At 37.5% G+C, this 15,762-nt stretch overlaps 1 protein-coding gene across 4 annotated transcripts; it reads right to left on the minus strand.

Annotated features, from left to right (window-relative positions):
* Positions 1-63: 63 nt before the first annotated feature.
* On the minus strand, positions 64-15,224 carry LOC127432103 (zinc finger X-chromosomal protein-like). Of its 4 annotated transcripts, none has more exons than XM_051682908.1 (9): positions 13,603-15,224; positions 12,774-12,872; positions 12,351-12,656; positions 6,985-7,137; positions 6,768-6,905; positions 6,552-6,683; positions 6,399-6,437; positions 2,926-3,069; positions 64-2,796 (listed from the first exon to the last, which is right to left on the minus strand). In XM_051682908.1, the coding sequence occupies exons 2-9, from the start codon at positions 12,838-12,840 to the stop codon at positions 1,568-1,570; spliced, it is 2,208 nt and encodes a 735-aa protein (XP_051538868.1). In that variant the 5' UTR covers positions 12,841-12,872; positions 13,603-15,224; the 3' UTR covers positions 64-1,567. The 4 variants fall into 4 exon arrangements, with proteins under 4 accessions (XP_051538868.1, XP_051538870.1, XP_051538871.1 ...); XM_051682910.1 differs by lacking the exon at positions 13,603-15,224 and adding an exon at positions 13,083-13,513; XM_051682911.1 differs by lacking the exon at positions 13,603-15,224 and adding an exon at positions 12,965-13,089.
* Between the last annotated feature and the right edge of the window lie 538 nt (positions 15,225-15,762).

Here is a 15,762-nt window from a genome sequence, read left to right on the forward strand (position 1 = left end):
TACTTCTGTATTTACAAATAATTAATATACACATAACATCTTTTAGAATATTTCATTCCAAGTTATACATTTTCATCAGTATGTGTAAAAAATAAAATATAATTTTAATAATTTGAGGGTGAGTTTCACAAAAAAACAGACCACAGCCTACCACATTCCAGAAACACATGAATTACACTTCTTAATTTATGTCTAAATTAAAACAAATTTATATTAACAGCCATTTGGCCTGATTTAATGACTGTATTCTTTGATCAGTCATTAATTCTTTGATTAAAGACTTTTCGGTTGAGCACTATTTGTAATATTGTACTTTTCTTGGAAATACTAGCAAGAAAACCTGTCCTACATCATGTTCTATTCATTTGCTTGATTAAATAATGGTTGTTATCAGCAAAATCAATGCACCAATGCTAGAGATGCATTTTGTGTGGATCCTGACCTTGATTATCTTCAAATAAAATAAAATTAGTTTCCTGAGAGCCTATCAGAGCTGAAACACAAGTGATTTGCTCTCAAATAAAACTACTGTCAATATGGGCAAATATCATGATATTTGTTTTTTTAGGAACCATAGATTGTGTTTTGATTTTTTAAATTAGTTTTAATAATTAAATCTGCTTATCTGAAGCTAAGAAACCATTCAATAACTGATTCACACCATAGCTTATTGACTTCTTACAATACAGAAGCCATAATTCAAACTTAATAATCATATGGCAAAACTTAAAATTTAAAGGCATGTTTGATGTCCATCCTTCATGATTTAAAGGGATAGCTCACCCAAAAAAGACAATTCTCTCATTATTCACTCACCCTCACGCCATCCCAGATGTGTATGACTTTCTTCTGCAGAACACAATCACGATCATGATTTCAAGCTCAATTACACTTCCTATAGCGCCATCTAGAGCTCTGCGCATGCATCAAGTACTAGAAAGTGTAATCGAGCTTGAAATCATGACTTGATTGCTTCAGAAGACATAGATTAAACCACTGGAGTTGTATGGATTACTTTTATGCTGACTTAATCTGCTTTTTGGAGCTTCAAAATCTGGTCACCATTCACTTGCATTGTATGGACCTACAGAGTTGAAATATTCTTCCAAAAATCCTCGTTTGTGGTCAGCAGCAGAAAGAAAGTCATACACATCTGGGATGGCATGAGGGTGAGTAAATGATGAGAAACTTTTCAATTTTGGCTGAACTATCCCTTTAACATGCAAGTTGGATTTAATCTAAAGCTAGAAACTTGCGATAAACGTGGAGCAGTCTTCAAAACATTTACTTTGACACAACAGCAGTGTAACCTGTGACTGAGAAAACTGGCCACACAAAAACATCTATATTAGAGCAGAAACAGGGTGATGACCAATGTGGAGCGATCTTTTCTCTTTTTCCTTGCATGTTTACCATGCCTACACCATCTGTGGTCTGAAACAGCCCCTAGCCGGCTTTCCAGCAATCAGCTTTGGCTCTGAAGGCTACAGCTACATCCCCAAATCTAGGATGGACCTCTTCCTGTTGAGGCTCTGATTGGTGTTGCTTTTGGCAGCCATTACAAAGCTCACAAAGCAGGCATTAGGTCTTTATGATGTCGCATGATGTGCTGGTTCTTCTCGGATGGTCTGCGGAAGCCTTTAGAGCAGAAATCACAGCGATGAGGATAGTCTTTGGTGTGAATGGAGATCACATGTCTCTTGAAGCCAGACGCATCACCAGTGCTGTAGTCACAATACTGGCACTGGTATAAACGCCGTTCCCTATGGCCCTTGGACATACCAGTGCCAACCAAAATTTTCTTACCCCCTCCAAGTCCAAATGTCTTCTTAAGACCCTTTTTGTCAGGGAAAGCTTGCTGCTCCTTAGTATGCACAGACAAAATATGCCGACTAAGAACAAACGGATCTGCGATTTTGAAATTGCAATGCCTGCATTGGTGCAACTTCTTGGCTTTATGTGCCACCGAATGCTTCTTAAGCTCAGATGGCCGATGGAAGCCCTTTCCACAGACCTCACATTTATGTGGATAGTCTTTGGTGTGAACAGAAATGATGTGACGCTTCAAGTCACTGGAATTGGAGCTTTTGTGATCACAATGGGAGCACTGGTGTGTTTTGGCTTCCTCATGCGTCAGTCCGTGCTGTAGCAACTCATCAGGTTCTGCAAATGTCTGGAAGCAACGGTCACACTTGAAAGGCATCTCCTTGCTATGCTTGGTCTTTATATGCGTCTTTAAGTTGGAAGAGTCAGCTGATTTGTAGTTGCAGTAAAGGCAGGAGTAAGGCTTCTCACCAGTGTGAGTCCTCATGTGCTTCTTCAGTTCTGAAGGATGACGGAAGCCTTTGCCACATTCCACACAGATATGAGGGAAATTCTTGCTGTGAACAGCCAGCAGGTGTCGGTTGAGAAGTCCTTGCTCTGCCGTCTCGTATTCACAGAACTTGCACTTGTGCATTTTGGTGGTGGGTGCAGGGATATGCAGCTTGGATTCTCTATGGTGGTGCTGCAGGCGATGGGAGAACAGCGCCGCCTGCTGGTGGAACTCTTTACCACACACCTCACACTCAAATGGAGCCTTGCTGCTAAGGGTGTGGAACTCCATGTGGTTGTGGAGACTGGCTTTTTTGTTAGTGGTGAAATCACAGTCAGTGCACTGGTACTTCTTTCGATTTACTACATCTTGATGGTGATTCTTAGTGTGGCGCTTGAGGAAGCCACGCGACTTGAACTTCTTGCCACACAGCATACAGGGGTATACCGTAAGAGGCTGGCCGTATGGTCCAATGATGATTGCTGAAGTTAAAAAAAACAAATAATTATAATATTATTATAAAGGAAATAAAGAGATTCAGATATAAAAGCAGACAAATAACAAACATCTAAAAATAACAAAATATGGAAATGAATCAGCAGAGATAGTACCTGTTTGACGAAGTTCGGAACGCTTTTTGCTCTTGTTCTTGCTTCGCTGGCGATTGAGCCTCTCTATCATGTCAGACTCATCAACGTGCAGGAGAGCACTAGCTGCTCCATTCCTGTTCTCACAGCTTTCACTATCCTCCCCACCTGACAGACATCACATCAAAAAAAGGGTCTATATTTTCAGAACACATTTGTAATACAGCATCTACTAGGGCTGTGCTGATACAATCACATATCGATATATTGTGATTCTATTTCTCAAAATATTAACCAATACTAAAAAAAAATTTAGGCCTATCAATCAATACATTTTTTATCGAATTAATTACATGATGTGCTGATTAATCGAATTAATCACAATTAATGGCATACCGATATTTACTGAAAAAAGTCCCCAAATAACAGTGATTTAGAATAATTAAAATAATTATAAATATAATATATAGGCCTGATAAATATTATAATTCAAATAATTTAAATACATTACATAATATTGTGGCAACAGACAAGTGAAGCATTTAGACAATACAAGAAGTCTTTTTTATTTGTATAGCACTTTCATTTCACATCGTTTCAAAGCAGCTTTACAGAAAATGATGCTGTAATGTCTTTAAGTAATCATTGTGCAGTTGAAATGAAAACCTTCATTGAAAATCATGCTTTAAAACTGAAAAAAAAAAGAAAAAGTAGTTTTATATTTTTTTATTTCATATTAATGAACGTAACCCTATGCTCTATTTTTTAATTGTTGGTCTATGTACTCATGTGTCAGATGGATGCTTTTGGAGCATCTCACTTTGGTTGTGTCATGTCTCACTAGTTTTCAGCGCCTCTAGCCATAAGAGCTATGTTTTTAGGACGCTGTTTCAAGTTAAATGTAGGTTGAAACTTAAAAAAAAAAAAATCTCAAAATCCCTGCATTCTGTTGTGCTCACTCCAGCGGTCATTGAGTGCAAGAGTGCATCATCTGTGGAAAGTTGAGTTGCCTGCTCGCTGGTAGGGAAGGGTGGATCGATTCTAAAGTATCGATACTTTGGATACTGATGTTGTATCAAGAATATCGATCCTCACATAACAAATATCGATTTACACTTGTGATAATATTATTTAGTTACCATAAAATTAATGCATTTCATAAGCTTCTAAGTAAGGAAAAAAAAGTATATTAGCAATTAGTTGAATCGGATTGGAACTATTTGTTCTTCCGCTCATCTTAACTTGCAGAACTGCTGAAAGACAAGCAGTCACAGACTGCGCTCGTGTCACTCAGTGCATGTTTAAACAAGAGGTGCTTGGCTGACGTAAGGACAGAAAAACAAACAGTTTCTGGAGTTAGTTTACATGAAATAATGACCAATCTAAACATGATGTTTATTTTAATTGGGTCTGTTTAGAAGTTTATTTAAATTAAAAGTTGTTAAAACAATGGTAATTTTCTGTAATTGTTAATAAATATAATACATTTAAAAAATAAATAAAATAAAATAAAAATTATATATATATATATATATATATATATATATATATATATATATATATATATATATATATTCACTGAGCACTTTATTAGGAACACTATGGTGTTCGACGTGGTCTTTTGCTGTTGTAGCCCATCTGCCTCTAGGTTTGACGTTGTTTATTCTGAAATGCTATTCTGCTCACTACAATTGCACAGAGTGGTTATCGGAGTTACCGTAGCCTTTCTGTCAACTCAAACCAGTCTGGCCATTCTCCGTTGACCTCTCTCATCAACGAGGTGTTTCTGTCCACAGAACTGCCGCTCACTGGATGTTTTTTGTTTTTGGCACCATTCAGAGTAAACTCTAGAGACTGTTGTGCATGGAGATCAGCAGTTACAGAAATACTCAAACCAGCCTGTCTGGCACCAACCACCATGTCGAAATCACAGAGATCAGATTTTTTCTCCATTCTGATGGTTGATGTGAACATTAACTGAAGCTCCTGACCTGTATCTGCTTGATTTTATGCACTGCACTGCTGCCACATGATTGGCTGGTTTGATAATCTCATGAATATGTAGGTTTACAGGTTTTCCTAAAAAAGTGCTCAGTGAGTGTATGTATATATATATATATATATATATATATATATATATATATATATATATATATATATATATACACACACACACACGCACTACCATTCAAAAGTTTAGGGTCACTTATTCTTTATTTTATTTATTTTTTTCACATTTTAGAATAATAGTAAAGTCATCACAACTATGGAATAATAGAAATGGAAATATGGGAATTATGTTGTGACAAAAAAAATCCAAAATAAATCAAAACTATGTTATATTTTAGCATATTCAAAGTGGTCACACTTTGCCTAGATTTTGCAGACATGTACTCTTGACATTTTCTCAACCAACATCTTGAGGTATCACACTGGGATGCTTTTTAAACAGTATTGAAGGAGTTGTGGGGCACTTATTGGCTGCTATTCTTAATTATTCAGTCCAAGTCATCCATTCCAAAATGTATTTTTTTAAATAAAATTTTAGTTTTGTAATTAAATTAATATGTTGGCACAATTATATTTTTGTCTACAAAACTAATTTCAAACTTTTAAGCATACGCCTTCAGATCAGAACATTTTTAAGATCATGAGAAACATTTCAGGCAAGCGACCCCAAACTTTTGAACGGTAGTGTATATACATATATATAAATACAGTACTGTGCAAAAGTTTTAGGCACTTGTGAAAAATGTTGCATAGTGAGGATGTCTTCAAAAATAATGCCATAAATAGTTTTCATTGATCAATTAACATTATACAAAGTCCAGTAAACATAAAAAAGTTAAATCAATATTTGGTGTGGCCATCTTTGCCTTTAAAACAGCACCAATTCTCCTAGGTACACCTGGACACAGCTTGTCTTGGTTGTTGGCAGATAGGATGTTCCAAGCTTCTTGGAGAATTTGCCACAGTTTTTTTAATCTATTTAGGCTGTCTCAATTGCTCAATTGACTCGATGTTCAGTGGGGGGCTTTGTGTGAGCAATGCCATCTCTTGCAGAGAACCCTGTTCTTCTATTCTAATAATTTCTATTTGCAAAAGTAATGATTGGGAGTCTAAAATGTATTTTTCCTATAGACACACTAAAGCTGAAGATATAAATAACCATCTTAAGACAAATGCTTTTGTGAAACATCTTATGTGCCTAAAACTTTTGCACAGTACTGTGTGTATATATATCAATATCAGTGGTTACTGTAGTAAAACCATGGTTAATTTTCGTAAGTTTAAATAATCATTTTCCAATTTAGGACTATAAATGTAAAAAATATATATTTAAAAAAATAATATCTAAAAATAAAATTTTTCTCCCAAGAATTTGCAAAAAATAAAAAAATAGTTTTACAGAGATATCGGCAATATTGGCCTTGATAATAAGTGAAAAAAAAAAAATACATAAAAAAAAAAAAGTGGTATTGCCCATCCCTACTCACTGGTTTGATGAAGAGTGTTGTCTGTACAGCTGTAGCTGACTGTTGAATCATGAGATGTGTATCACAATGTTGAATGCATCACACAGCACAAAATTGATCAACATCTTGATTGAATTTGGCCAAATAATTGATAGCATTGTATACTTCACGAACCGTAAGCAGCTGCCCAAGCCACAGGCATGAAGTCTTTGCTGAGCGATGCATTGTCGAGCGTCTGCTGAGAATTTCCAGGGTCCTCACCTCCCACCACCACTTCCATGTAGACTTCATCTGTCATTTTAGCATCTGTATGAGGGAGAACACACTATATCAGAAGAGGCACTCAAGGGTAACACCTTCATAATCAAATTTGACAACAACAGGACTCACTGATGTCATCCTGGTTTTGAATGGTTTCATCCATTGACATGTACACCATCTTCTCTCTGATAGGCATTCCAGAGGGATCCACCAGCTCCACGCTTTCATCTACATCAATCTCAGTGTCTCCTATGTCAACAGTGCCTCCTGCAAATTCCATAATGAATTGCAGATAGAAAACATGTTTGAAAAAACTCTATAACAGTCAATTAAAGTCCAAATTTACCCAAGTCTTCCTCCCCAGAATGCGCCTTAATAATGTACACTTTGATGACCTCTTGACCCTCTTCATCCTTCTCCACATCCTCTGAATCTTCTAAAGTGCTCTCAATGGTGACTTTAGCATCCTCATCTGAAACCACCTTTCCAGCTTCATCCACTTAAATAAAGCCACATCAAACAGATGGTGAGTATGTATATATGCATGTACAATAAATCGATGATAACTATCAAAACTGGGCTCATTATAAAAACCTGTTTTCAAGGTTTACATGCAAATCAATAAACTGATAAAGCATTGAATACATTGCACACTGAATAAGCTGACAGAAAAATGTACATGCAAAATGAAATCCAGTTAACAAGCAAATATCTAGGTGTATTAGTTTTTGCTTAAAGGGATAGTTAACCCAAAAATGAAAAACTGGGCTGGTTGTGACGTCATCACAACAACATTCCGCAGTCAACATGGCCAATTTATCAAAATAGAAATTATATGGCCAATTTATACCAGACCAGCTTCCAACATTGTCAAAATCACGTTGACTGACTAGTTATTTATCAAAATACACAGTCTGAATGCTGATGTAATCTAAAGAGATTCAAATCGGTTTCCGGGCCACCGGCACAAAGAGAGACTGGCTACACACTTGTCATTGCACAATTCACACGTCGCATACCTTAGACGAAGCAGCTTTCTTGAGTTTCGGATACTTCTGGAACACTATTGGTTCAACTGCGTGTTCTTGTGTATCGGTCCCTCTTTTTTAAGTGTCTATTAAATCGTTTGACAGTCATTTTATTGTTTGTGTGCATTTAACAATGTTACACAAGAACATTATGCCCTGTGTTTTATACCGTTTATAAAGCAGCATATTACATTCGACATTGTGTGACTTGAGGTAAGGGTTAAAGTTATTTCCTCATCCCCAATAACAGGATACAGAGCAATATTTGTTTATTATCCTACTTTGTCTAATTCTGCTGACTTTATGACTGATCCTCAATATCAATCTTGTCTTACTGTGAATTAAGTCAAATTTCCCTCTTGAAAGAAGAATAACACGAAACCCACATAGGTTTTAAAACACCGTTATTTTACTTGATAAGCTTGATAACACTGTGCAAACAGTGTATGGTCATTCTATGACTATCATATAAGTCATATAATGCAAGTTATAACTACTTACCTAAACATCTGGACTTGTGTATCACGGAACATCTCCTTATGGTTCAACACACGTCTACAAACAACATAGAAGGGCAGTGACAGCTAGCCAGTACGTCCTCATCCACTTTCATTAATTTCTAGCTTAATTTCATCCATGGTCTGGGGATGCTCTTTATTCAGATTCTGGGGCATTTGTAGATCAGTGGATGGATTGATCAGACATCTGCATTTTTTCACTTTTCTTTAGTTACCCTGGGTGAGATTAGTGTTCCTTTGAGTTAGGTGTGATAGTGTTTAAAGTTATGACAGCTAGCATGAAGCATTGCAGAGCTTTGAATCAAGTGATCCAGGGGCGTAGATTCCGGGGGGGATGGGGACCAGTGCGGTGCCCATGTTCAAACTGACCAACACCGGTATTACCGCTGGTTGGACGCTAAGTGGTACTATGGGATAATATTCGTTAAGCAGTAGCCTACACAATAACGCAAGGCAGCTTGATTTCAAACTTTGAACGTTATTTTTTTAATTTATTTTAACTAAAAATTCAAATGAAACAGAAAAAAAATGAAGTGCAATTAAAATGTGTTATAAACTTTTTGAAAGATGGCTTTTCAACAGTTGTGAAGGGCAACATCTCTTTAGCAACGAACCTACTTCATCCGTGCATTCTCTCCATCATGGGCTACCGGTCGGGTATTTCGTTGTCCGGGCAAGTACATCACTTATTATGAGTTGTTGCGGGTTTATTGTTTTCATCCCAGAACCCAGTTTAGCTGCTTCGGAAGGGTAATGACTTTAAATGTGTGTGAATAAATTTTAGTTCCCTCCTAGGGCTGGGCGATATGCAAGAAATATGTTCACGATATTTTTATATATATATATACACACACATACACACACTGGCGACCAAAAGTTTGGAATAATGTACAGATTTTGCTCTTATGGAAAGAATTTGGTACTTTTATTCACCAAAGTGGTATTCAACTGATCACATTGTATAGTCAGGACATTAATAACATGAAAAATTACTATTACAATTTGAAAAAAAAAAAAATCAGAACTTCTTAAACTGTTAAAAAGAGTTCTCATCAAAAAATCCTCCACGTGCAGCAATGACAGCTTTGCAGACCCTTGGCATTCTAGCTGTCAGTTTGTCCAGATACTCAGGTGACATTTCACCCCACACTTCCTTCACACGCACCTTACAGTCTAGCTGATCCCACAAAAGCTCAATGGGGTTAAGATCCATAACACTTTTCCAATTATCAGTTGTTCAATGTCTGTGTTTCTTTGCCCACTCTAACTTTTTCTTTTTGTTTTTCTGTTTCAAAAGTGTCTTTTTCTTTGCAATGCTTCCCATAAGTCCTGTATCCCTGAGTCTTCTCTTTACTGTTGTACATGAAACTGGTGTTGAGCGGGTAGAATTCAGTGAAGCTGTCAGCTGAGGTCATGTGAGGTGTCTATTTCTCAAACTAGAGATTCTGATGTGCTTATCCTCTTGTTTAGTTGTACATCTGTCCTTCCACATTTCTTTCTGTCCTTGTTAGAGCCAGTTGTCCTTTGTCTTTGAAGACTGTAGTGTACACCTTTGTAAGAAATCTTCAAATTTCAAGCATTGTATAGCCTTCATCCCTCAAAACAATGATTGACTGACGAGTTTATAGAGAAAGCTGTTTCTTTTTTGCCATTTTGACCTAACACTGACCTAAAGACATGCCAGTCTATTGCATACTGTGGCAACTCAAAAACAAACACAAAGACAATGTTAAGCTTCATTTAACGAACCAAATAGCTTTCAGCTGTGTTTGATATAATGGCAAGTGATTTTCTAGTACCAGATTAGCAATTTAGCATGATTACTCAAGGATAAGGTGTTGGAGTGATGACTGCTGGAAATGGGGCCTGTCTAGATTTGATCAAAAATGACTTTTTTCAAATAGTGATGGTGCTGTTTTTTACATCAGTAATGTCCTGACTATACTTTGTGATCAGTTGAATGCCACTTTGGTGAATTAAAGTACCAATTTCCTTCTGAAACAGTAAAACCTGTACATTATTCCAAACTTTTGGCCGCCAGTGTATATATCACAATATCCAATTACATCATCAACCCCCCGGCTGAGGGATATGTGAATATTCTTGCTTTAGTGATTTTGCATTGCAAATTAAATAAATGTATTTAAAAAACTAAAAACTTAAACCAAAGACATTTCTAAATTTAAAATGCACTTCAAACTAAACAAAAAAGCAATTAAAATAATGAAGTGGTAAAAAAAAAAAAAAAATCATATATAACCACCTTTCCATTTACCGTCACGCAAGTATCCGTCTATGACAACAGGCGGAAAATTACTAATACAAAATTAAGATCTAAAAACAATTATAAATGTAAACATAATTATTATAATGATTATAATCACTGAAATATAAATCATGGTTCGAGGTGAACATGTTTTTGTATTATTTTATGATTTAATCACTATATATAATGTCACCCTGTGGATTTGCACTCACAATGAACTGCTCTGTGGAAATAAAGTGAACTGAACTCAAAGCACCTCCTCAGCTGAGATGATCTGAGGTCATTTGCAGCACTCATAGATGATACTATTCTTCCAAAAAATTTTCAGAAGACTGAAACAAAGAAAGAGTGAGAACCCTTTACATACGCGAGTTCCACGAGACTGCATGCCTCCGAACAAACAGCGCGTCAGACATGCGCATAGATGGCTTTTCTATCATCTGTTCTTAAAAATATAATAAAGTGTGTTTCTTCAAGCGCGTGTCTGTGTGTATAACAGCATTTCTTGTGTCATTCCGAATCCGAGAGGTCTTACAGTTACCCACCATGAAAATTATATTCACTACCTGCAATTAAACGTCTTCTGTCAGTGCGCGTACTTTGCTGCCTGTGTAATTTGATCCGTTGGTAAACATCATCTGGCTTTCAATGCATTAAGTTCATTTATCATGGGTCGCAAACTCTTCATTAGGCAACTATTCTTTATTTAAGGCTATTCTATTCGTTAGGCTAATGTATTGATATTGGAATTTCCATTCATAATGTTTTCCCCCTTTTACCTGGTATAAAATTTCACACCGGTGTTGTCCCATGCTATACTACTATTAATGCGTGCATAGGAAGTACGCATATTTTTATGTCAGACGAAGTTCAGTTGAGGTGTAGGCTAAAAGTGTGGGAGGGGGTGTAGCTCCCCCGGTTCCGGCGCCTCTGGTGCTGACCACCATTCACTTGCATTGTATGGACCTACAGAGCTGAAATATTCTTCTAAAAATCTTCATTTGTGTCCTGCAGAAGAAAGTCATACACATCTGGGATGGCATGAGGGTGAGTAAATGATGAGAGAATTTTCATTTTTGGGTAAACTATCCCTTTAAACAGTTAATGACTTTTACCCCAATAAAGAACACTGTCTTAGGCGTACACACAGCTTAACATGTTAGCGGCTTATTAAGCATAATCGGTGTACGGTCACGTGAGGAAATTAATAAGTCTGTATATTCTTAGTGTTTTTTAAACACATTTTACAGTTAAGTGGTAATGTTGTCACTTCTGATTTGATTTTGCTATTTAGTTTGTATAGTAGCCAATGGTTGTAAGGCTCTAAATAATGATTTATGTACTTTGTATTCAGATATCCTGCCCAACAAAAGTCTAATAAAAGGTTCAAATCCTTCCGGGAAGTTCGTAAGTATGAGGTCGTAAATCGTAAGTAAGATGTGATGTGCGCTGAAGTGATTTTAGTCAAAAAAACAGACCCGTTTTACAATTTCATAATTCTTCCTCTCTTTTTTTCTTACGAGTGATGGCAGGAAGCTTTTTTAGCACCAATGCAACAAAATAAAGAGCAAAGCCACACACATTAGGTGTGTAATGAATGCTTTATCCATCTATATTATCATTCTAGTGCGACCACATATAATGATGGGAAATGTAGTTGTTGCAAACACTTGATGCATTACCCAGCTAAAAAGGCTAATTGTCTTACAAGTTTTATCATTATTCTTCATTAAGTGTACAAACTAATCTGCACAGTCAAAATCCTCAAGTTAACTGAATTATTACCAATAACAATTTGAGTTTCCCACTCATAATTATGACTTTGTGGAGGCATTCATGTGCGCTTAACTCGTAAATACGATCATTCTGACATGAATTCTCATTTGCTAATCCCACTCACAAGAGATCATGAGGTAGTCTCCACAGGTGTCAGGATCCTCCTGTACCGGAGCGTCGGTCACCACGTCAACCTGAAGTCCTTCATCCTCCAGAGCCACATCATCAGGTGAAATCACACAGGTCTCAACAGCAATGGTGCCAAGACCTTCCTCCTCATCTGTGCATGGCACATACTCTGCCACCACATCCTCAATAGCTTCCTGGATAACCAGCTCCTCGGGGGCAAAGCCATGCACCGCAATCTTCTCACCCTCCACATCAGACACGAGAATCGATTCCTGCAGTTCTACCACCACCTCATCTTCCTCTACATCACCCAAATGTAGATAAAAAAAAAAAAAAAACACACAAACTCCCACATGAAAATCAATCAAATAAAAAAACAACAATCCAACAGACTTAAACATAGTCCTAGTTTGTTCACCTGTGCCATGGAATATGATTTTGGGCTCATGGGAATGGAGAGAGAGAGTGGTTACATCTTCATCCATTGTCTCCACCTTTCATCTGCATAACATAAATCCTGCAGAAATAAAAATAAAGCATAAGCTGAAAAAGTCTGATCTGTACCAGATTTACAGTAATAAAGAATGGCAAAGAGTTTGATCTATTAACCTCTCTGAATTATTAATGGCAAACACATTCAGACACAACAAAGATAAAGGGAACAGACCAAATGACTTAATAGGGACAAAAAGAAACATAATAGCAGACATTTGCTATAATTTGATACTTATTTACTGACGAACACTCTTCCTTTCTGTTTACAATGTGACAGTCAGAGACAAGGGGCGTTCCATTCCCACGTCATTGACGGAAAAGACGCTAATAGCCACGCCCACTGATACACAACACTCGACACACCCCTTTCACCTCGCCCGTCGCCATTTTGAATAAATGAAAATAATTCATCAAATCTCATAAATATAAACTCCATTGCCAAAGCAGTCGCACTCACTATATTCTGCGATATGTTTATACTTTGTGAGATCCATATGCAAATGGTAACATTGCGAAATTTCTTATAAACAAGTACTTCAGATATAAAGATTCGTCTTCGCGGCCTAGTTGAGGCCTTCGAAGGCCGCGACTCGCAGCTAACAAAGGCCTACACGCCATTACAACTGCGATAATCTTACAAACCGATCCATACATGAACGTGCGCATGTTACGTACTGAAAACATCTAATCACTTTCAAACCTTACAAGCATATAGCTTTCCACTTCAGATATAGCTAACAATGGCGGCCTACCTGTTGTATTGTTTAGTTTCTACGGATTTCCAAGGCCGTACGGGTTTCCTTCTCCCACCCCCAGACTCGGGCAGAGAGCAGACGGGGCTCTTGAGTGAGTAGGGCGGGCCGCCGCAGAGCGCGGAGGGGAGGGGCCGATACGCTACGAGGCGCTGCAGCCTCCAGCTCTACCGGCCCTTACGGGGCCATCCGAGGCGCACGTCACTGCATCAGAGCTGCAGGAAAATGCGGAAGGAGTCTCAGATTAGTGGCCGCCGTCCGGCTGTTTTTGGCCGGTCCGCAAACTGTATTTTAAGAGCTTTTGCGATTTTAAAGCTTGGTTGCATTGTGCAAATATATAAATATATATATGAAAATAATAATAATAATAAAAAAGAGATTTTGTTTTGCTATATTTGTGGTGCGATTGGTGTATGCGGAATGATTAGCAAGCTTGACTGATTAGCCAGTTATGGATTTATACATATGGATTTGTTTATCAAAATAAAATAAATTTAGGCTTTGGTCAGACCGCTTTTGTTGAAAGGATCTGTTGAGTAACCCATTCACACAACTAACTCAGTCAAACATACTTCTCGCAAAACATATTGAATATACTTAGTTTAGAGTAGTATAGTTGGCCAGTGATTTTCCATGACACAGTATAACACTGACATTTGGGTTAAGCACAAATAATGTCTAATGCAGTTAATCCCTATTAAACTGTTACACACAGCTGCCCATTCATAAGCAGCAAAGAAATGTTAGCACACGCTTATAACCTTCAAGGAATATTCCGGGTTCAATAAAAATTGAGCTCAATCGACAGCATTTGTGGGTTAATGTCGATTACCACAAAAAATTATTTCTACTCATTCCTCCTTTTCTTTAAAATATATAATTCGAGGTTACAGTGAGGCATTTACAATGGCAGTATATGGGGTCAATTTTTTAGAGGGTTTAAATGTGAAGCTTATCATTTTATAAAAGCTCTTACATTCATTTTTCTGTTAAAACTCGTATTATTTGAGCTGTAAAGTCGTCATTTTTACAGTCATTATAGGGTTTGTTGACATTACATCATCATGGCAACAAAGTTGTAAAATTGGCTGTAACTTTACACAGAAAAGATTAGTAAATGATTTTATAACACTAAAATCACACATTTTGTTTATGTATTGTAGTTATACTTTTGAAACTGAGTATTTTAATGATTGCAAAATGGCCCCATTAGCTTCCACTGCAAGTGCCTCACTGGAACCCTTATTTTGCTTTTTTTTTTTTTTTTAAAAAAAGAAAATGAGGGGCAAATAATTTTGTGGTAATCAATATTATGCCACAAATGCTGTTGGTTGATCTAAACTTGCATTAAACCCAGAGTATTCCTTTAATAACGTGACTATTTTTGTACTTGTTCAGGATTTTATATTTTAACAGTTTAAATAGTTTCCCATGTCCATAAAGATACACTATATTGCCAAAAGTATTCGCTCACCCATCCAAATAATTGAATTCAGGTGTCCCAATCACTTCCATGGCCACAGGTGTATAAAATGAAGCACCCAGGCATGCAGACTGCTTCTACAAACATTTGTGAAAGAATGGGCCGCTCTCAGGAGCTCAGTGAATTCCAGCGTGGTACTGTGATAGGATGCCACCTGTGCAACAAGTCCAGTTGTGAAATTTCCTCGCTATTAAATATTCCACAGTCAACTGTCAGTGGTATTATAACAAAGTGGAAGCGATTGGGAATGACAGCAACTCAAAATGACAGAGCGGGGTCAGCGGATGCTGAGGCGCATAGTGCGCAGAGGTCGCCAACTTTCTGCAGAGTCAATCGCTACAGACCTCCAAAGTTCATGTGGCCTTCAGATTAGCTCAAGAACAGTGCGTAGAGAGCTTCATGGAATGGGTTTCCATGGCCGAGCAGCTGCATCCAAGCCATACATCACCAAGTGCAATGCAAAGCGTCGGATGCAGTGGTGTAAAGCACGCCGCCACTGGACTCTAGAACAGTGGAGACGCGTTCTCTGGAGTGACGAATCACGCTTCTCCATCTGGCAATCTGATGGACGAGTCTGGGTTTGGCGGTTGCCAGGAGAACGGTACTTGTCTGACTGCATTGTGCCAACTGTGAAGTTTGGTGGAGGGGGGATTATGGTGTGGGGTTGTTTTTCAGGA

This window comes from Myxocyprinus asiaticus, chromosome 41 (genome assembly GCF_019703515.2).
Source record: "Myxocyprinus asiaticus isolate MX2 ecotype Aquarium Trade chromosome 41, UBuf_Myxa_2, whole genome shotgun sequence".
NCBI classification, from domain to species: domain Eukaryota; kingdom Metazoa; phylum Chordata; class Actinopteri; order Cypriniformes; family Catostomidae; genus Myxocyprinus; species Myxocyprinus asiaticus.